Consider the following 21,165-nt stretch of genomic DNA (forward strand, 5'->3'; position numbering starts at 1 on the left):
GCATTGATACTACATTCTTTGCCTTCAGCCCCCTTCCTTTCAGCCAGAATCAAATTCATACACGGGCCAGGTATTAGTCAGGTATCTATTGCCTATTCCCTTTTCCCCGAACAAATATGAGCACAAACACCAAGTTCACTAACAAAGCTTCGTGAGACAGACAGAGCGTCTGTGGTTGAGCAAGCGATTGCTGCCCTTCATTCTCGTAATCAGAAATCCGCCTACAGCGCAGCCGATCCATCATCGGCCGGCAAGTCCCCCCCTCAGTTCAGCTCATACTGCTTGATCAGCTCGGCCAGCTTGTTGGCCTCGGCGACGTAGTTCAGCGGCGCAGCGCTCATGACCTGGTATCGGATCCTGTTCAGGGCGTCAGAAGATCAATACTTGTGTCTCGTATAAAGATTCTTCCCGAAGCTGTGCTCCATGTCAGAAGAGGGGGAAGGTGCTCACCGCTGCGTGTCACCAAAAGTGTCCATCTTCGCCCTACACCTGAAGCTAAACTTTGAGCAGTTTGCCTCGTCAAAGACCTGCGCCAGCTTCTCGGCGTCGTTCTCCCTCAACTCGACAAGCTCGTCGGCGGTCTTCCCTCCCATGATGGCCCGGCCCGTGTCGTCGAAGCAGCTCAGCCACAGCTGACCCGTGTGGTCATTCACGTTGACGGACATGATGTACCGGTACTCGGGCCTGTCGTGGGTGACATTGCACTTCTCGCATCGCCAACCGCCGTCCTCCTCAATCACCTTCTTGTTGCAGCCCTCGGACTTGCAGGCCGGGTAGCAAAAGTTGTCCTGCTTGATGTACACAATCGTCGCCTTCACGGTGAAGTAGGCCACGTCTTCCATGCCGAGCCCGGAGTCCTTCACCTGGAGGATGTTCTTGGTGTCGTCCTTGCGGCCGGTTGCGTTGCCCATGGAGGCCATGTTGTTGTGCGAGGCAAAGTTGTCAGTGCGGCCCGACGCATCGTACCAGCCCTTCAGCCGGTGTGCCTCTGCGATGTCGGGGTTGATGGCCATGGTGCCAGACGATAGCAGAGACAGCGACCGGCCTCCAAAGTCGGATACGCGGACGCCCTTGAACGCAACGACCGACTCCAAGGGCGCATCAAAGCTGGTGGCTGTCTTGCCCCAGATGGTCACGCGCACGGAGTATGCACTATCATCGACAATAGTGAGTTCCCGCTTGTTATAAGGCTTGTTAGTCGTCTTGGAGGTGATCTCGCCCACCTCCCCGGCCTCCTTCAAAATGCCAACAACATCAACGGTGGTATCTTTCTCGGTCTTGTTCAGATCCTCGATCCCGCAGAAGTTGAAGCGGACCTGCGGGACATTGCTCTGGTCCTCGGCTTTCTCGATGACGGTGTCGCGCTCGAAGGTCAGCTCGTAGTCGTTGGGGAGATTCGAAAATTGCTTCTTGGCGAGCTGTACGCGACAGGGGTTGGAGATATAGTAAACCTCTCCATCCTGCAGGAGGTCGTAGAACTGGTCGCACTGGTCGTTGAAACCGGTCGCCTTGATTTCGCCACTCTCGTCCAGCAGGTTGACGCTGAAGAGCTTGCCCTCGCCGGTGGACTTGTGCCATGTCTTGATGTCGGATTTGGCGCTCACCCGGGCCTTGATGGTCCACTTGTTGGCATAAGGCGACAGTGCCTCGATGGGGTATATGACGTTGTTTCCGATCCGCGATGCACCTCCCACGCGTGAGGGCAGGTTCTCCTTCTTGACTGCAGGCTTTGACTCTTCTTGCTTTGTTCCGTAGAATCCGGTGCCGCCAATGGTCGTGTTGGCTGCGGCGTCGGCGGGCTTCGCTTCGAAGGCGCCGGGCTCGCCGATTTTCTCTGGTGTGCCGAGGGACTCGATGACATCAACGTCGAGGACGATCAGAATGCTAGTCGGGTTGGTCAGCAGGTGTATGTATTTTTCTCACGTCATGATATCCAGCATACTTCTTTCCCTTGACTGAGTTGGACTGGAATGACTTGACGCGCAGGATACAGTTCTTGACAAGTTTGCCATCGTGGACGACGTGATTTGCCTGGGTGGCGAGCATGCACTGGACATAGTTGTCGATGTCGCTCAGGACGATGCGGTATCTCTCACCACCACCCGGTTGTTGTGCTGCCAGTGGTTTGATCTGGAGGCACTGCAGGACGGGCACTGGGAACTGCAGCGGCCCTCGCGGGGTCGTTGAAGATGGCACTGGGAGGTCATTGTCAGTACTTGAATGAGGGGCATCGCGACGGCGCGGCCAGCACGGAGCATACTTCAGAGCGCCTCTGGTGATTTGGTTGGCAGCGTCGCCCATTTTGTCGGCCGGTTTTCAAAGACGAGTATGACAGATTGGAGTTCAACACACGAGAGTTTCGAGGTTCCAAGATGTTGATGAAGTGGCGTGTGCCTCTGTGGTTGTTTAGCACTTTCCGTCCAAGACCAAAGACGCGTCTGACGCGACTTTCCTGCGCCCGCCCCGCGCCAGTTAATTAGGCAGGGGTGGGTCCTGGCCGCTTACATAATACCGTGACGGACGAAGCAGCCAAGGTACCACAACATACAAACTGCCTAGGTATCCCGGTACCTGGGTATCTGTTGTACAGTGCACATCCTTAATTTTTATCCATGTTAGTACCACCCCTACTGACGATGTAACGCTATTTTAATTAATTAAAACTCTTTATTTCTGCTCTTTTAAATGCATTTAAGGGGCTGACTGCTCTGTTAAGGCGTTTTCTTATGCCCTTAAGCCTTAGGTAAGTTTTAGCTATTAACCCCCCCTTTGCCTTTATTTAAACATATTAAGATAGCTAAAAGCTATAATTATAATAAATAAGAAGTTTATTAATATATAACGCTATAATTAAGTAACCTTTAAATATTAATCTTTTTACCTTATAAGCCGGTATTAATATTATTAACATACATTAACCGCCAAGATTAAGAACGCCATGCGATTCATTAAAATCTGCACAGGGGACCCTTCGCCAACACCTTAGAAGTCACTCAATTCAAAAAATTCAGGGGTTGGGGTGTAGTTTTCAGAAATATTTGCTGACTGGATAGAGTACGGCTGCCTGATGCAAGATTTGATAAGCCGAGAGCTGCGCTGACTTCCTGCCTGCCTGACTGGGCTAATAAGTCCTGCGAAACGATCCTTATTAGAGTATTGCCTTGTTTCTCCGCACTTCGCCTTATACGATCGTTTGGTGAGGCAGCATGGCACTCTGCGATCTGTGTTTGTCGGTCACTTTCATGTCGCTACCCTCACTGCCGCTGGGATTAAACTCAATCAGCAGACTTGCAGACAAGGCAGAAACCATAGTGGTCAGCTTCCCCTCAGGGACGGGAGAAGATATCCAAAACGAAACGGAAGAAACTCGGGGTCCCTTCGACTTTGCCTTTCACCGCGACCTGGATGGACTGGAAATCTCAGCAAACTCATGTCCTCTTTGCAAGATAGTACATACAGGCGTTCGGGCATGGCTTGACACATGGAACGACGCTGCTACCAACGACAAGGCGTTTATTGAATTCGGAAGGGACAGTCAACCTATTCCTATAGATCAACAGCTGTGGCTTACGGCCTGTTCAAAAGGCCAACAAGGATTCCGTGTTTGGGCCCAAAACCCCGTGAAAAGTTGCGGTTTTACCTGTTAACAATTGTGGGGTTTGGTGTTGAATCGAGTCAGTACTTGGATGTCCTTCATATACTAATAGTTTTGAATAGTACTAAATTAATATTGCAGCACATCCTCTTGCAGAAGAGCGCCCATCAATACGAGATTCAGCATCTATTTCCATTCTAGACCTTGTGGCTGCGTGGCTAAGGCGATGTGTAGGCGGCCATACGAACGAGGAATGCTCTAAGTTGAGTACAGCATTACCGACAAGAGTACTTGATGTCGGTGTTACCGGAGATATCATCAGGCTAGTCGACGGTGGCCAGTTTGAGGGAAACTATGCCGCCCTTTCCTACTGTGTACGCAGCATCTGAATGTCTTTATAGAGCTACTTTGCATGACGCACAGCTAACAGTCCAGCTTAACCATTTAGTGGGGAAACTCTCCTCCTTTCATTACATCACATGAAACCATCAAAGCCCGGCGATTCGGTTTTCACATCACTGAAGCGCCTCAAGCACTTATCGACGCAATAACTATAACCCGCCATCTACATCTCCGCTTCCTATGGGTCGACAGTCTCTGCATTTGCCAAAACGATGCAGAAGATTGGGCTCGTGAATCATCAAGGATGGTCGATGTCTACTCGAACGCCCATATTGTCATCGCCGCCAGCCGATCCGATGATTGCAACAAAGGTTGTTTTCACGTACGCCAAGACCGCCCAACGGTGATAATTGATCTTCCAGGCGGAGTCAACGCCGTACATGCAACCATACTGTTCCACGCAGATCAAGATGTTTTGTTTAATTTCAACCAAGGTAGTTTTCATGGCGAGCCACTATCAACTCGAGGCTGGGCACTGCGGGAGCGCGCCCTGGCAAGACGTATCGTTCACTACAATTCAAGACAACTGTACTTTGAATGCGCCGCGGGACTTTTGGCCGAAGACGGGTCATACATGCAGTGCCGTCCTTTCGATCTGAGCGAGCTCCGTCGCCCTGAAACCGATCCTCATGGCATAACAAAAGCACCCAAAATCTGGTACTCGCTGGTATCTTCTCTCGGGGGCAGGAAGCTGACCAAGCCCACCGACAAACTCCCAGCGATTAGTGGCCTTGCTCGGTTGGTACAGAAGACTACCAATGCTGACTATGTGGCTGGACTCTGGAGCAACTCAATGATACAGGGACTCGCGTGGTCGGACCCTGCAAAAGGAGGCCCAGTCTCGCGGGAACGGCACATGCTCTTTCCGAGGTACTGAATTGGCATGTGGACCTGAAGCATCCCGAGAATCCATTTGGAGAGGTGACAAACGCTTGGATACGAATGAGAGGGCCTGTTGCGCCCTTGAGGCCGAGACCGCCAGAGAAGTGTGGGCTCGAAGCACGGTTTTACCGGGCTGGTATCTCGCGGGGACCGCAGGTCTGTACGCCTTACTCAGGAGACGAGAAAGGGCTTATGCTAAACCTGGACTACAATGACGCTCAGGATTCGGGCGAGTGGAGGGACTGGGATTTGCAGATTTTACTTCTCTATAACTACGGACCCCCAGGCAGCAAGGCTTGGGAGACAAGAGACTCTGATTCTTCAGACACAGACAAGTTTACCTATGGGCTTGTTATCAGAAGCGAAGGAACAGGGCAAACGGGCAAGATGCAAAGAGTCGGTACTGTAGTCATGAGTAGCCAAGAAGGGTTCATGATTCAGGGAGACGAGAGCAACTGGAGGACCATCGTTTTGGTGTAGCCTAATTATCCTAGCCCCCCAATAAATGTCGTTATTGGGAGGGTCGTACCGTCTGCAGAACGCGGAAGGTGCGTGCTGGCCTAGTCTTGGCCGGGCAGCATCAGATATCACACTGCCAAGGGCCGAAGAGCTTGAGAAATCCTTGATTCTCAGCTGCTTTCAAAATACATCTGTATTTTCATCTGTATATGTTTCGTTTCGTCTTAATGCACTCTTCTATTTGCTTCTAATACGAGTGTATCGACAACATCACATAGAACAATACAACTCATTCAGTCCCCCACCCACTTTTGGACTCCCGTCCGGACGTAACATATGATTTTACTGACACCCACACGAATTCCAGGACTTTACATATAGAATTCTTAATCACGTTATCCGTCACAGGTGCCCATTTACCGGATGAGCGGGTAGGGTGTCCAGGGTTGCTGAGTGCCACTCACGCGCCGAGTCTCTGGGTCAGAAGCAATTCTGACCATCAGTCGATGGTTTACTAGCATTTCTGCGGAACTCGGCCCTTAGCGCGAGCCTTTCTTTCCTCTATATCACTCGGCTGGATTATCAATCTGATGGAGGCTTACCAGAACTAGCATAGCTTACTGGCAGGATCTGAGGCTTTTCTTCTTAAAGGACAAAGTTCATAGTGTCTTCAAATCTATTTCATCATCAGTCATTCACTGTCAATCCACTACGGCAAAGCACAGGCCATGCGAGAACTTCCAGCTAGTGTTTATGGTGGAGAGAACTTGCAGATTGCCCTGCTCATGTGATCCTCCCCTTCTGTCATCTGTTCCTGAAACCCATCCCTTTCCCCTCTGGATTCGTATCGGTACTCTGACACAAAATGCCTGTAGTACTTGTACACATGCGTAAACTGGGGCTGTTTTGGTGTGTGTTATCTTAAGAATCAAAGGCAGCTGGGCCTAGAGGGCCTCTGGGACAAGTCATATGCTGTTCTAATTGGCCTAGACTACTTGCACCCAAATTACAAAACCCGAGATTCCAACACAGCCGGGTTTCAGAGTATATTCCCATTGTGCCCGGAGGGCGATCGCTCCACCCTGAAGACAGACCATGATGGGACAATCATCGGCGACCTCGGGCTCGAAGGAGTGGGTGAACGCTCGCGTCTGTGGGGCCGGGAACGGATGTGGACGTGTGTATGTTTGGTTTTTGGTTCGGGGGATGCCACCCCAAGGCAAGATCATATTTTTCGGCCTGCTCATCCAACCTGCCAAGCGAAAACCACTCCTTAAAATTGGACGTCAGCTCTTCTTCGAGTGGCCTCACCACATACTGAAAAAGTAACGTTCGAACGTCCTGCATGGTGGGGTTGGGTCCCAACTTAGGATCTGGCCGCAGACATGTGTCGATGGCGTTCCGGTAACGTAAGGAGAAAATGTGCTCCTTTTGGCACGCGAATGCCTTCATAGCGTGCAAGAAGAAGTCCCTAGCGCCAGAGAGCTCTCGTTTCAGTCCCAGGAAGTCCTCGAGCCGCTGGCCCAGGTGCAGCTCCAGAAGAATGACCCCAAGCTCGAGGACCTCCGGGTATCTGTGAAGACTGAACACCTCGCTGGGTTTGGGGTCTTTGTCCTTCTGTATGTCTGAGACACCAAGGAATGGCCGCAGAGGAATGCGACTGCCGCTCCTGAAGAATACAATATTCTCTCGGCTCCATCCGCCTCGTACCCAAGGCCCACCGTATAGATGATGGAGGCTCCATGCAAGGATGACGGCAAGGGCCCACTTTGCGGTCTCGGGCCATCGTTTCTGGGGCGATGCGAGGATAGCTTTGAGATTGACTTCTTCCCGCAGACTGTCCTGCTTGATGGTTCGCTCGTCTGCAATGTTGCTGGATGGATGAAGAATGCCTTGATTCAAGATGAAGTTGAGCCGTAATAGATCTGCTGTTGAGGGTTCCTGGAGAACATCGTAAATGCAGGCAATAGCCTCGGACCCTGAAAAGTCGCGATCGTCTTCGTACGGGTCTACCGGATCCGGTATTGAGAACTTGACTCTAGGTCTAAGGTAGAGTGTCCGAAATGGTCAGATACTACCTAGATATATGTTTCATGTAAGCCAAGTACTTACTTAAATTCTATGTGGTCGTGAATGAGCAATTCATGCCAGATTCCCCACTGTTCACTGTCTTGGAGCTGTTCAAGTAAAACACATAGCGATTTTGGCACATGATTCGACACTGCGTGGTACGTCCCAATCTTGAGGCGGCTCCCTCGCAGGAACTCAGAATGGCAATCGCAGGACATCGCTTTGAACACCTCTTCCGCAAAGCCCCACATCTCCGGACTGGGTTCGTTTGGCAGCGCCATCATGTCTTCGTCCATATCGTTGATATCGTCTCCATGGCCTTGGATTTCGTCGGTAATAAATTCCAGTTCTCGCAGTAGTCTCTTCCATTGTCCGGGACTTTCCATCATCTCTGTATTGAGGATGTCTTTGGGACGGAGGCCTGTGAATTGACCGCCACTTTCTGAGAACAACCTTTGGACCATGTTGAGTCGTTGATACTGAATGAAGCATGTGCGTCCATCAGCTGAGACAGGAGCTTCAGCTACTTTGCTCTATATACCACGTTGTTCTTTCATCAGCCCTGCCTACTTCGATCATAGACCAAGTTGTGAAGTAAAGGAGGTTGGCGGTTCTTACTTTAGATGGGGCCAACTCCAGGCTGAATATCCGTTCCAGATGATCCGCGAGTTCTTGAATCTCCGACCCGAACTTTTCATAGCTACCTTCTCTTTTCAGCGCCTCAAGGTGGTGCTGCAATGTTGCCGTAGATGATTGGATGTTGCCCAAGTAGCCGTATCGTTTGTCGCGTTTGTTGATTGTTTTTGACAGGCTTCTGCATAAGTTGCAGATGATTGGCAACGTAGCCAAGATGAGATCTACCAGCCCCGGTGGCGAAGGACCGTGGTGCTGAGCAGAGTCCTGGACACTACCAGTGACGCTATTTGCGTTGCCCATCGGCTCTGTCTAGGTTGGACCTCTCAGTCCGTAACCTGTTGTCATTGTTTTGCAACAGCCTGGCAAGAGTGCGGAGGAGAGAATTCATGTGGTATTAGCGTCACATACATCAAAGACAAGCTTATGTATGTCGTAAGAAGTCCTTGGTGACACAATATGTACCAGCCGAACGAGCGGGGTCCAAGGTCAAGTCATGTGATTTCTGAGGCGTATGTCGTTCTTGACCTTCGAACCATACGTTGACTACCCAAATGCTTCGCAACTGTGGACCATTTTGACCAATACGCATACGCACATCTCCCCTGCCGCAGAGCACTGCCCACATGGCACAGTACGATGGTGAGACGATTCGCAAAGTCGCGAGTCGATGCCTTCATCTCTTCGCGCAGATCATAGACGACAACTCAAGATTTCTCGAAGGGCCAGGTGCGAGTGAGCAGACTCAAATTACCCTTCAAGATGAGTTCGTGAGGTTCAAGCTATGGGGGTCGAATATTGGCGTCTTCGCCGAAGTTCATGCCTCACTGGACTTTCGTCTTCGAGAGATCCCCGATATTGCAGAGCTTTTCTTGAGGCAACTCGACACCATCGAAAACAGGCTTGTCCAAGGTGAATCATGCTTTCCTTGAGAATGTATAATCGTAGAGACGAACAAGTCTACGAGAGAACACATCCGCCTCAAACATAGCAACAGGAAAGCTACTTCAAGTCTTGAATTCAGACAGTCGGATCTACTTGTATCGCTGATATCACGTGCTATAGTATCGCAGATAAGCTTGTATCTGGGGCACGGGCATGACGGCGGAACTTGTCAGCAGGAAAGACCACATCAATGTCCGGAGTGTGGACGAGGATTCGAATCGCTTTCCGATGCGCGGAGACACCTTGAAGCCGTACATTCCATCTTTACTACGGAAAATTACGGAGTTCGAGGGCTTGAATTCAACGCAGACGAATCTTTTGACAGTTGGTCCGAATCCGAAATACTGAAGTCCATACATGAGAGCATAGACTGGCTGCATCGGTTGTCCAACATGGTGCGAAAGGCGAGTTTCAGCCACCAGAACAAACGCGCAGACGATTTCATGATACGAGATGAGAATGGCGAGAAGTCCGACGAACTCACCCGTTTACTACTAGATGGCCTGACAGGGTTGTATCAGTTCTACGTCAGAACCCATGCTGCAGGTGTAGGGGAGCAACTGGCCCAGAGGCTAGTCCAGACAATGATCATACGACATAAACGAATCCTTTATCGAAGAGCCAGACAGAAGGTTTGGAATCTGGAACAGATCAATTACACGCCTCGAAAGACAGAACAGAATTCTCGCCACCTGAGGGTTTCGCCTTCTGCCCCAGAGACTACAGCACCAAGTGGCAGCAAGACAACTGGGCTACCGCAGACAACAGCAAAGATAGAGATGGCCGGATCTCAGTTCACGGCTACCACAGTTGACATCAGCATGATTCGCAAGGCCATTGCACAATCCGAGGTGTCCAAGGCCACTTCTAATTCTTTGTTTGTGTCGGATCAGGTACTTGTTCCGCCACGTCCGGCAGCAGCGAAGTCCGGCAACGAGTTCGTATGCGATTACTGCGGGCTCCTTCTTCAAGCGCACCAGGCATCAAATGCAGCAGCGTGGGCGTGAGTGGGCCAATTTCGCCTTGACTTGAATTTTATGAAGATGAGCTAATCGATTTGAAACCGACGATATAGGAAGCATGTAAGGAAGGACCTTGATCCTTATGTGTGTGTCTTTGACGAATGTGATACGCCGTTCGAATTATACTCATCCAGCAGGGAGTGGCTGTCCCACATGCGCTCCCAGCATCGTATGAGATGGCACTGCTTTGCAACAAGTCATGAGCCCTCTTTCTTTGAATCGCCAGACGTCTTGGAGGAGCATCTGCGGGAGATACATGCCAATCACTTCAGCAGCGAGGAGATATCCTTTTTGGTCGAGAACAGTAGTCATCCAAGTCTGTCTGTCATCGAGGATTGTCCATTCTGCCAACAAACAGCCGAAAACACCGAGGACCACGTCGCCCGGCACCTGATACAACTCGCCCTGAGATCTTTGCCTTGGCCAGAAGACTGTTATAGTAGTTATCACCCGAGCCAATCATCACGCAGCTCTCATAGCGAAGGCACTGCGCCAAGCGCAGAGTCGAACAGAGACGAGGACGGGATGCTGGAAGTCAGTGGAACAGATTGGGATGCATGGGAGAAGGAGATACAATCTGAAGTCAACAGTTCGCAGTCCTTCAGGAAGCAAGGGCATGAGGAGCCGGGACCACATTTAACAGGCGAGATAAGCGGGTTGGTTGGGCTACATGATTTTATCAATCCCAACTACGATGCTGCTGAAGACGAGCTCTTGGAACCGTTCCGACAACGAGCTAATCTTGATGCTGCGAAAGAACCATTGGCTAAAACAAAGCTTTCCGAAAGAAGGGTATCCATGATGAATTTCATGAAGGAAGAAGCAGCACTTGTTCGGGAACTCCAAATCCTCGCCGAAATCTACAAGAAAACCTCGGTGGCCGTCTCCAAACTAGATCAAAGTACAATAGGTCGCCTGCTCAGAAATCTGGATCAACTGATAAAATTGCACGAGGGGCTCTTGCAAGATCTGAGAACGGTTTCATCGTCTGATTGGAGTGGCACGGGAGTTCCAGTTCCGCTTGTCGACACAATTTCGTCCTTGCCAACGGCACCCGAGTCAATTGGACCAGTATTTCTGGAGAACTTTCGCAAACTAGGGCCTGCACATGAGGCATACTCTATAACTCATGAAGGTGCTACTTATCTATGGCATACTCTACGGGGCGAGTAAGTCAAAGGTTTCGAAGACAAGCAGTGTGCATCTAGGGATCTTTATAATAAACCCCAATGCGCATGTGCATAGCTGACTGGGTTTTTTGTTATAGCCCATCAGTCGACAGGTGGATCGACGAGCGCGTTCGACTCAGATCTGACGTACCAGATCGCAAAATCGATGATTTACTCGAACTCTCGAACAGACGATATCGGAGCGAGTATTACGCAAAATGGCTGAACCAACTCTATGCACAGACACCAAGTGACCATCCAGACAAGGAACTACTACTCGCGACCATACGGTTTCATCGAGACTCAGTTTGTCGCGCTGAGTCTACGAAAAGAAGCAACGATATAGTTCAGAGAGTACTGTCGAGCAGACCATCAGACATTGGTGTTTCAACCCTCGGCGAAGTGTCCGAGAGCCAAGGCTACGCCGAGGACGATTCTCAAGACGATGCTGACTTCACGGAACTATGCGAGAGATTCCGTACCGATGGGTCAAGACTGGATTCTCTAACTCACGATCTCAAAGACTACTGTGGACATGTCGACGATTACTGTGACAGGATCCTAGTCTTCCCTAGCTCCTTAGAGCTGTTTATGAGTTTGCAACCAGGCCCGTACCCAGACATCGAGTCTAAATGGACCAATTTTGCCGTCTCTTTTCGCACAGCGCTCAAAGAAGATCTTTCTGCCGAGTCAAAAGTACGTCGGCCTCAAGGTCCATGGCCACCCCAGAAAAGCGAGGCTCGGTCGGGAAGGTGCTAACTCGTTATATAGATTGGCAGGATCAGCGAGGTGAAATTGCTCCAGCCAATACGAAACCTCATCCCAATGCTTTCAAGAGCAATATTGTTGATTGATCACCGGAACCATCGCCGTCGCCATTTTGAGAGATTCAAAATGCTCCAGAGAAATGGAAAGAAGCCTGGCGACGAGCTGGCCAGGATCTCTGAGGAATTTGATGCCGTTGACTCGCTTCTCCGACAGGAGTTGCCCACCCTGCACAACCTGGTCATAAAACTCACGGTGCGTCTGATTGAAAAACTCACAGCGGCGCAAATGCAGTCGTTTTCCAGTTGGAGGACCGTCTTCCAACGCATCACCGGAAAGCCAGACGTGCCCGAATGGGCCGACATTAAGGCCGATTTCGAACGTGAACTCCGGTCCACGCGTGTGGAGCAAAAGATCAAAGAACTCGGAATCATTCCGTCCTTGCAACCACGAAGCAGGAACTTTCCCAATGAGGGAGTGCCGATTGCATTTCGACCAGAGAAACCAGCAGACCGCCACAGTCGACTGTTTGCAACGTCTGGAGAGTTTGAAGAGTCCGCCCTTGACTCATCGGAAACCTCCAATGCATTTCAACAGATGTCTTTTTCTGCTGGAAAGGACGAAGATGATTCAGGACCATCAAATCCAAAGAACAACAAACTTTGGTCAGCTCTATCCTTGCACAAGTTCTACATCGGGACGACCAACCGAGAAGCAGGATATCCCTATCTTTGTTACGATGTCGGAGAGGTATGTCCCAAACGTTTTCGTGTCTTCCGAATATTCGCTTACGAATGCGACTGCAGATGTTTGATGTTATTGCTGAGAAGGGTGAGCTTTGGCTGGCCCTGAGAAGGGATGATCCTGATATGCTGGTGGGCTGGATATGGTACAAGCACTTTGAAAAATGTTAGCGAGCGAGATCAGGAAGCTGGATCTGGATGAGCTTTGCCCGTTTTTTTGTGATGGAAATCAACCATCAAGGTCGAATCATCCTCAATAGACCTGAAGGCTCTGCAATTCAGAACTGGTTTCACATGCATGTGGCAGGATATATATCGCTCGAAACAATAAAAGAAAGTTTTGGTATACACTTCGGAAATACTTCCGTGTTGGTTCGTGTGATGTACTTGATAGGCATTATGCGCGACTCCTCTAATCACTGTCTGAAGTTCCCTCAGTGAAATGTCAGCTACAAGAGGTCTCTTGGATTAAATAGAAATGTTGGAAGAATATAATTATTAGGCCGACAACTTTAAACTCTCAAAACTTGATGATTAACAAACAGGTGGCTAGGAAAAGCCTACCAATAGCTCCATTTCCCTTGTCCCTTGTTGACATATGTTTAGAATCTTTCTCCTCATTTTATACGCTCAGCATCTATGTACACTGCATCTCTTGTCGCCACAGCATTAAGGCAGCTCAGGTGTTCTTTGCGCCGAATCGGCATGAAGCATGAATGGTGGAGCCGCGTGTTCTCCCAACTTTTCAGACCGGGGTCTAATTTGCTGCGTATTAGCAATCTGACCATGTGCTTCACGCTCTGTACCCATGTTTCGGTCGTGGTGGTTCCGATGTCGCCTCCATAACCAATATGCCGCTGCACACAATCCGAGGCCCACAATTGGTCCAAATACAGCCCCAGCGATCCAGGCCATACTCCCGCCACCAATGGACGCGACCGGCGGACTGGTTGATGGGCTGGACGAGGAAGTAGGTGATGGTGCGCCTGAAGAAGTCGTTGTCGTCGTTGGACTCACGGTAGCAACTAAATACATGCCGGACAGAGATTAGGGACTACGAACATAATTGGTTGCGTAAGGCAGTGCTTGTCTTGCCAATGGTCCGGAAATTCAATGTCTGGACTTACAGATCGTTATTTCCCTCGTGGGTGCTGCCGGCAAGTTCCTATATAGAGTACTAGCGACCCATCCTCTCGTGGGCCGACATTCCCAATTCGTGGCAGATGGAGCACCGAAGGGGACCGTCTCGAAAATGGTCATGGCGAAACACTTGAGATCAGAGTTGCTGTTGAAAGATTAAGGTAAGCACTTCTGTCTAAGCTTCTCTATCAGGCGCACTAGAAATTACGAATCATCTGCGCTTACCATGTCTTAATGTCCCCATTTTCGAAGAGTAAAGTGTTCGAGGTGCACCCCGTATGAAGCACACAGCTGCTGGAGGGTGCACAGTCGCCCGCGAGAGTCCCGGACGTGCTCCATCCAGTACCAGCAGTCATTCTTTGAGCTTTCCAGCTCGTAATTAGCAAAACGATACATTAGGGTTGGATATCTCTAGATACGTACTTGAATCTGGCTGTATGTACCAGCCGATGAAGCGGTTGTCAGACGTCGATTGGCCAGCTACAGCCACAGCCCATGCAAAATTGAGCCGCAGAATCATGTTAGCGCTTTACTTCCAGAGTTGCAAATGGCCCACTGCTTCCAAAGTCTGTCTTGTAGCAAAGTGCACAGCTCCCATGCGATTGGGAGGTGGCAACTGGTATGAAGAGGATCAGAAGGAGAGTATTTGAGTGCCTACTTAATATAGATACCTAGGTAGTTCAGAGGACTCAGCCTGTAGGCAGACATGATGCGGCCGAAGTCCTTCTCCACACAATCAAAAAAGTCACGTCGCCCCAGACTATTTTTCCCTACCGCTCCCGCATGGACTCTCAGCTCTAGAACACGGGATTACAGCCGCAATCCTACATCGCGAGACCGACCTGTCTCTAAGATCAAATGAAAATGGTTTATAAAAAAGCCGTGGGGGCGCGAAGCTAGTGCAGGATTGCATGGTCATGGTCGTCCGGCTCGAAAGGCATCCTGATAGGAGCTCGAGAGCGCAGGCTGGCGGCTATCACATGGGGCCAAGGGCCAAAATCATTCATATGAAATACTGTTGGTTGACACCAGGTGGCGTTTCATTGCATGGCCATTCCAATTTCTTATTACAATCACAAGTACTTAGGTACACTGAGAACATACGCTCGGAGAGAAAGGGTATTCCAATGGTGCTATCGCAAGGCTCCCCACGTCTAAGCAGAATAGGCACTTGACAATGTCTAAATAAGAACCCCCCCCCCCCAACCACGTAGGACTTGGGGAAGATGTGCCTGACTGCTACAGCGCGATTTTCGGGGTTTCTGACACCCTTCTAAAAGAGAATCTAAACGTGGACGAAATTGCTAATGCCGGGCAAGAGGTGGCCTACTTATTGGATAACGCACCTAAACTCTCTCACAATTGTTGATATTGAAATATCGCCTGGCACTAATTGATGCGAATTCAGTCTCAGCCTTCTAAGTCAGCTTGCTGCTTCCACGTACTTGTCGCGAGGGTGACTGTACGTGGTTTGGCGAGAGGGTTAAACCCTGAGGTGCCAAATCTGTCAGTCCAGGGGGACCCTAGTCTGCAGGACCTCAGAGCTTGCTGTAGTAGGGTGACGTACTTGGCAGATGCGAGGGGTCGTGGGTCACGACGTCTAGGCCGCCAAGTGATGTCTCACCATACTTCCATTCCTACGAGCTTCGTATCTGGCCAGAAGTCCGTCTCAGCTGTTTTACGAAGGGACACGTCGATCACTCAAACAGGCTACTCGTGCGAGAGAACTTGAACCCATCCACCACCACCTACGCAGCCACCGCCGACGACCATGACCAGCACAGATCCAGAGCTGGCCACCAAGGCCCCCGAGAGCGATGCTCAGGAAGACGCCCAGAAGGATGCTCCCGTCGAGACCCCAGCTGCTGCTTCCACTGCTCCCACTGCTTCCGCCGTCGAGTCGACATCCCAACCGAAGCTGTGCGATGATTGCGTGACAGACAGGCCCACTCGTTCGTCGCCCTCCACGCCGAAAGGAACCACTGCCAACTGCGAAAGCTAACGTTGGATGCCACCAGCCAGCGGCCCAGGCCCCACAGGAGAGATCAGGAAGCTCAACGATATTGACGTGAGTTCGCCTTACCGGATCCCCTCCCCACGCGCACCGGTCGACACAAGTACTGATCAGCAGCCCCCACGCCGCAGGCCTACATCTCCAAGCCGTCCGACTACCCCCACGCGCCCGCCCGCCTGCTGCTCCTCCTGACGGGCGGCACGGGCGTCAAGTCCACCAACAACCAGATCCAGGCGGACCGCTTCGCGAGCGAGGGCTTCGTCGTCGTCATGCCCGACCTGTTCGAGGGCGACGTCGCCCCCAACTCGGCCACCGTCGACGAGGAGCAGGCGACCCAGGGCGGCTCCTTCCTCGACAACTTCAAGATCAAGGCCGTCGAGGGCGTCAAGAGCTTCATGATCGACATGTGGCTCGCCCGCCACACCGAGGAGAAGGTCCTGCCCATCCTGCACAAGGTCATCGACGGCGCCAAGGACGAGTTCGCCGACGCGGTCGGCAACGGCGGCGGGGTCTACGCGGCGGGGTACTGCTTCGGCGGCCGGTACGTCCTGCTCCTGGCTGCGGAGAGGAAGCTCCAGGGCGGCGCGGGTTTGTTCGGCGCTGCTGCGGAGAAGCCTGCGGACGAGGAGGCTGGACCGCAGACGACCGGGCCGTACATCAAGGCTGGGGCGTTGGCGCACGCGACGCTGGTGGCGCGTGACGACTTTGAGGGCCTGAAGGCTCCTGTCAGCTTGGTCTGCGTGGAGAACGACCCTCTCTTCCCGGATGATGTGCGCACGGCAGGCGAGGACTACATGTCCAAGATCAATGTTGAGCATGAGGTCCAGGTCTACCCTGGAGTCCCTCATGGTAAGTCTTTCGGTTTCCTGAAAATACAGGGCGAGCCTGTTTGCTGACTCGTCTACGAAGGATTTGCTGTTGTCGGGGACTACGAAGATCCCACGATTAAGACTGCCCAGAGCACAGCGTTTGAGCAGATGCTGAAGTGGCTGAAGGATCACTGAAGTGGCTGAAGGATCACTGAAGTGGCCTCCGTCTTGCTCTGGTCGACGGTCGATTGGGAGGTGTTACGGCGTTATGAGGTGTCGGGTTGATAACGATGAATTATTCCTCTTTTCTGAGCTCATGGCATAGTTTTAAGAAGCCTTTTCGGGTGAATATACCTCCCATCCCGGTTCATGCATCCGAACATGCGCAGATCTCCATTGCGCAGTGATCCGATATGCGAGGCAGTCCATGGCCATCAGCCATAGCCTTGCCGTTATTAATTTGCCGCTGCCAAATTACAGTATACACGGGCATCAAGAAAGCTGACCGAAGGAAGGGCCCAATGAAAGCACCGGACAAGGCTGCGCTCACGACAGGGGAAGCGCTCCATTCTCGCCCCCGATCACGTCTCCCAAGCTTCTCACGCTCGCTCACGGCATGACCTGCGATGCAAGACGGGGGCTGTGTCGACCTACAGAAACCGGTTGGCCCTTGGTCGCGGAAATGCAATGCCAGATCTGGGCTCTACGACATGCTGGATCTCGCAGACTGCAAGTCGTGGAGCCGGAACCTGCTTGTCTTCGTTGCGACTGTCACATGCGAGGGCGAAGCCCGCCACGACCATCACCCTCGTGATCATCGCCGTTGACTTTGCCTAGGCCGCTGTCATGGTTTCACACAAAGGGCAAGCAAACAACAAAAAGAACAACAACACGTCATGTCACGTTCAGCTGATCGGAGCTTTTCTTTTTCGAGCTAGAGGGTCCAGCCTGGTCTTTCCAATATCAACAACGTATCAAGACCAGCCCCCGGGGATGGGTAGGCGAGGAGACTAGGGCCAAACATACATGGCAAGACCCGCAGCCGGGACACACGACACAGACACACACACACACAGAGAAGACTCTAGCCCGGCTCTGGGCCCCGTCCCGACCTGGGGCCTGGAGCACACCCTCGTATTTGCGTCTGGCGCGGTAGCAGCCGTCTGAAGTCGCAAGAGCACAAAGAGGTTGGACCTTCCGGGAAACACTTACACAGGTACCGATGACTCGCTGCTAGACTCGATCAACCCATCCCAACCTTGGGACAAAAAGACACAACGCTAGTACCTCTCGTCCCCTATCACCGTCCAGTGTGTTGTGGTACGGGCTGGTTGAAATGTGTGGGTATGTGTTCCTGTCTTGTCCCCCCCCCCCCTTCCCCTTTTGACTACATAAGTAGAGATTTGTTGTTCCGATATCAAGGTGTGGTTTTCTCATCCAATCACCCATGGGAGCTGGTACTTTTTGCGCTTGTATATAACAGATATGGAAGACGAGAAAGAACCCGGCTACGCCATATGGAGTACTTCTCCCGCGCTTACCTCCTCTCTTTCTCTCTGTTGTCTTCGCCACGTTACACGCCGTCGGGTTTCGAGCTGTGCTTCCCCTGTGCGACGGAAAGGCGCAGGGCCCGCCGTCCCAGCGCTGGGGACGCACGCAAGAGCTGGGCGTAGAAGGGTGCTGTACTCGAAACAGGGCGGCCCGCTGGGACTCCCATCGCCTTGTCTCTTTTTTGTTGGAGTCGTTGTTGTTGTTGTTGCTGTTGCTGTTGCTGTGCTCCGGTGGGACAGCGTCGCCGCCCAGGCCGGAGCCAACTACTAGCCAGCCCGGCCCAGCCAGCCAGCCAGCCAGCCCCCATGGCCGAGAGGTGGTGGGATTACGAGGGCCATCTGGGCTTGTGTAGGGTCGGCTACCTCAGCGCAGCTGGGATTATGCTGCCCAGGCGTGGTGATTCCTCATCTGGACGCGTGAAACATCATATGACAGTATCTCCTTGCGGACGTATGCAAGAAGGAAATCATCCGGGGTAAGGTTGGCAGCACTGCTTACTGCAATTCCTGCAGCGGGGAAAGTTTGGTTTGGGGGGGGGGTATGTTGACGGAGGGGGAGGACATGGTCGTACGAGGGGAGGTGCGACAGTGGGTTGGGCGAGTTGACTAGGTGAGACCCGTTAATCTAGTTGTGCGACCCGGGAGGCAAAGTCGGGAGATCATGGCTGGAGGGGCGGGCGGAGGGTAGGGAGTTTGAGGAGAAGGCTGTCCGGCTTTGAGCGCGGGCGTCGAAAGTCTGGCCCCAGAGGTATAGTCAGTTGCCAAGTGCGATACTGTCGAATCGGTGTCACTCTCGCTCAACATGTGAGGACAGTATGGAGGTACTATGTCTGCACCCATGATCTTCCACTCGGGATGTGCAGACATCGACGAAGCCGAGATTTGTGGTCAGCTTCGTATAAGCGAGAAGTATGAAAGTTCGGGGTTGCGGTAGTGAGTATGCTTCACCCTCACCGGTGTGGCTTAAATTTCAAGTAACCATGCCATATAGAAGCTGCCAATGCACTCCGACATAGAGAAGTCGGTAGCAACCAGCCGGATGACAATACCAGGGAGTTTCTCATCAGAAAAGTAACAGAGCCAACCCATACCACAAAATTCATTCCATGCCTCCGTCCTTCCTTCCATCCATTCCATGCAAGAGTCCGTGTCCCCAAAACGCCAACCAATGCCCCGTCCGACCGAGTTCCCCGTGAACAGAGCTGGCCCATGCCACATGCGATGCGATGCGAGTGCGTGATGCGCGATGCGCCTGCCCCCCTTTCCCGTCTACACCAAGGTATGCATCATGCCGTGCCCTGACGCCAGCGGGGGAGGCCCTGAGGACTCCAGTAGACCAGAACCACAGCCTGTCATGGTACACAAAGGGCCCCGTGTGAAGACAATATCACTCTGGGGACGTGCCCTTCCCCGCAGCAAACATTTCGTTCCTCCCACACCCTCGAGGCATGTCCACCCGAGGTGGCTGTTGCTGTTCAGCCAGCCCCGTGACGTTTGGGGCTGCCGCCCGTCCGCGTCCCCCGTCACGAAGCCGCCCTGGAGAAGGCGCCGTAGACACTCGGCTGTCCCTTGGAAGCGACTTTGAGGTTTGTGAATCTCGCCTCGGGCAGGCGGCGGCCGGCCTTGACGCTTTCGAGGACCCTGTTCCGCGTTAGTGACAAATTTGCGACGCGGAAAGACAAGAAGAGAGCAGAGCTGTGAGGGTATTCCACGGCCGACCATCGCAGAGATGAATTCGAAGCAGTAAAGACCCGCTCACTCACCATTCAACGCCCACGTATTTCACGCCACAGCCCCCAACCCGCCGTATCTCCTTCTCTAGCTTCCCGCCGGCCAGCCCGCCACCGGCACCGCCGTTGGGGCCCGAGGGTTTTCCCAGGATGACGTGGGTGACCTGCCTCCTGCCTAGGTGTATCGACATGCGGGCGCCGTTCTGGGCGAGCAGATGCTTGAGCTTGTGGTCTGAAATGAGTGGGTGAGTGCTCCCGTTGACGTAGATGACCAGGCCGTCGAATATCTTGCTGTTGGTGCTGCTCTGGCTCTCTGCCCTCGCTGCGGTCTCGCCGTCTTCGCCATCTTGCTGCTGTGACGAGGCCGTGGGATTCTCTTCTGTCTTGTCGTGGCTGTCCTCGTCTTTCCCTTCCCCCTCCAACTTGGAGAGCTGCTTCTCATGTGACTTGCTCGCCGGCCTGCTGCTGCCGCTGCTACCTTGGGTCATCGTCCCAGGCTTCCTCAGCATGTCCATGACGCTGTTGGCGGCCCTCGCCCTGACCTCCTTGGGGATGAGGACCTGCCGCTGCTCGTCAAAGTCCTCCGACCCAGCACCCACACGGTCGGACAGCCGGCCGCCGCCCGAGTGACCGCCTGCGAGCTGGTTCTGCAGCTTCCACGTGCGGTTGTCCCGCCAGCCTTGGGGGCCTTTGGTCTCGGCGCGCTGGTGGCCGAGGGCGACCGAGTTCCACGGGTCGAAATTCCGGCCATACTTGGGCTCGGCTGCCTTGGGAAGGGCTGGTTTTGGTGGCGGTGGCATGTTTCCTGCGTAGAGGACAGCGGCTCTCAAGCGGCTGGCCAAACCTCGTTCGTCACTGATCCTGGTGGTCTGATCACGGCCATTCCCATCTCAACGTAGAAGCCGTCGTCGGAGGACAAGATGGCTGGTTCTTTGGAATCTCATTCACTCTAGAGAGCAGGCCAGCGTTGTCGTGAAAGGATCTCAGCCCGCCTTTGTTGTTGCTATGGGTGACGCCACGACACGGCCGTCCCGCACGTCCTAGTGGCGCCGTCGAGGGGCGCCATCCCTTCCCGCCGTCTTCCCGCCTCGCGAAATCACATGAGCAAAATCTCACCCATCTAATCTTACTCTCACTCTCTCACACTCCCGCTCACAATCTCACTCACAATTCTCTGGCCTCACTCTCCACGCTGACGTACGTGTCTCTCCCCCACGACTCATAACGACCACAGCAT

At 52.5% G+C, this 21,165-nt stretch overlaps 5 protein-coding genes across 5 annotated transcripts; 2 read left to right on the forward strand and 3 right to left on the reverse strand.

Annotated features, from left to right (window-relative positions):
- Nucleotides 1-263: 263 nt before the first annotated feature.
- On the reverse strand, nucleotides 264-2,301 carry INS49_012207 (uncharacterized protein; the record flags this gene model as incomplete). Its single annotated transcript, XM_043172912.1, has 3 exons — nucleotides 264-357; nucleotides 451-1,884; nucleotides 1,943-2,301. The coding sequence occupies 3 exons, from the start codon at nucleotides 2,299-2,301 to the stop codon at nucleotides 264-266; spliced, it is 1,887 nt and encodes a 628-aa protein (XP_043022209.1).
- Nucleotides 2,302-6,445: 4,144 nt separating this feature from the next.
- Nucleotides 6,446-7,872, reverse strand: INS49_012208 (uncharacterized protein; the record flags this gene model as incomplete). The annotated part of the gene is made up of 2 exons (XM_043172913.1): nucleotides 6,446-7,382; nucleotides 7,451-7,872. 2 exons carry the CDS (start codon nucleotides 7,870-7,872, stop codon nucleotides 6,446-6,448), a joined length of 1,359 nt encoding a protein of 452 aa, XP_043022210.1.
- Nucleotides 7,873-12,071: 4,199 nt separating this feature from the next.
- Nucleotides 12,072-12,856, forward strand: INS49_012209 (uncharacterized protein; the record flags this gene model as incomplete). The annotated part of the gene is made up of 2 exons (XM_043172914.1): nucleotides 12,072-12,692; nucleotides 12,749-12,856. 2 exons carry the CDS (start codon nucleotides 12,072-12,074, stop codon nucleotides 12,854-12,856), a joined length of 729 nt encoding a protein of 242 aa, XP_043022211.1.
- Nucleotides 12,857-15,596: 2,740 nt separating this feature from the next.
- On the forward strand, nucleotides 15,597-16,843 carry INS49_012210 (uncharacterized protein; the record flags this gene model as incomplete). The annotated part of the gene is made up of 4 exons (XM_043172915.1): nucleotides 15,597-15,781; nucleotides 15,848-15,893; nucleotides 15,971-16,688; nucleotides 16,749-16,843. The coding sequence occupies 4 exons, from the start codon at nucleotides 15,597-15,599 to the stop codon at nucleotides 16,841-16,843; spliced, it is 1,044 nt and encodes a 347-aa protein (XP_043022212.1).
- A 2,878-nt stretch (nucleotides 16,844-19,721) lies between these two features.
- On the reverse strand, nucleotides 19,722-20,728 carry INS49_012211 (uncharacterized protein; the record flags this gene model as incomplete). The annotated part of the gene is made up of 2 exons (XM_043172916.1): nucleotides 19,722-19,839; nucleotides 19,962-20,728. The coding sequence occupies 2 exons, from the start codon at nucleotides 20,726-20,728 to the stop codon at nucleotides 19,722-19,724; spliced, it is 885 nt and encodes a 294-aa protein (XP_043022213.1).
- Between the last annotated feature and the right edge of the window lie 437 nt (nucleotides 20,729-21,165).

This window comes from Diaporthe citri (assembly GCF_014595645.1).
Source record: "Diaporthe citri strain NFHF-8-4 chromosome Unknown scaffold_6, whole genome shotgun sequence".
Taxonomy (NCBI): Eukaryota; Fungi; Ascomycota; class Sordariomycetes; order Diaporthales; family Diaporthaceae; genus Diaporthe; species Diaporthe citri.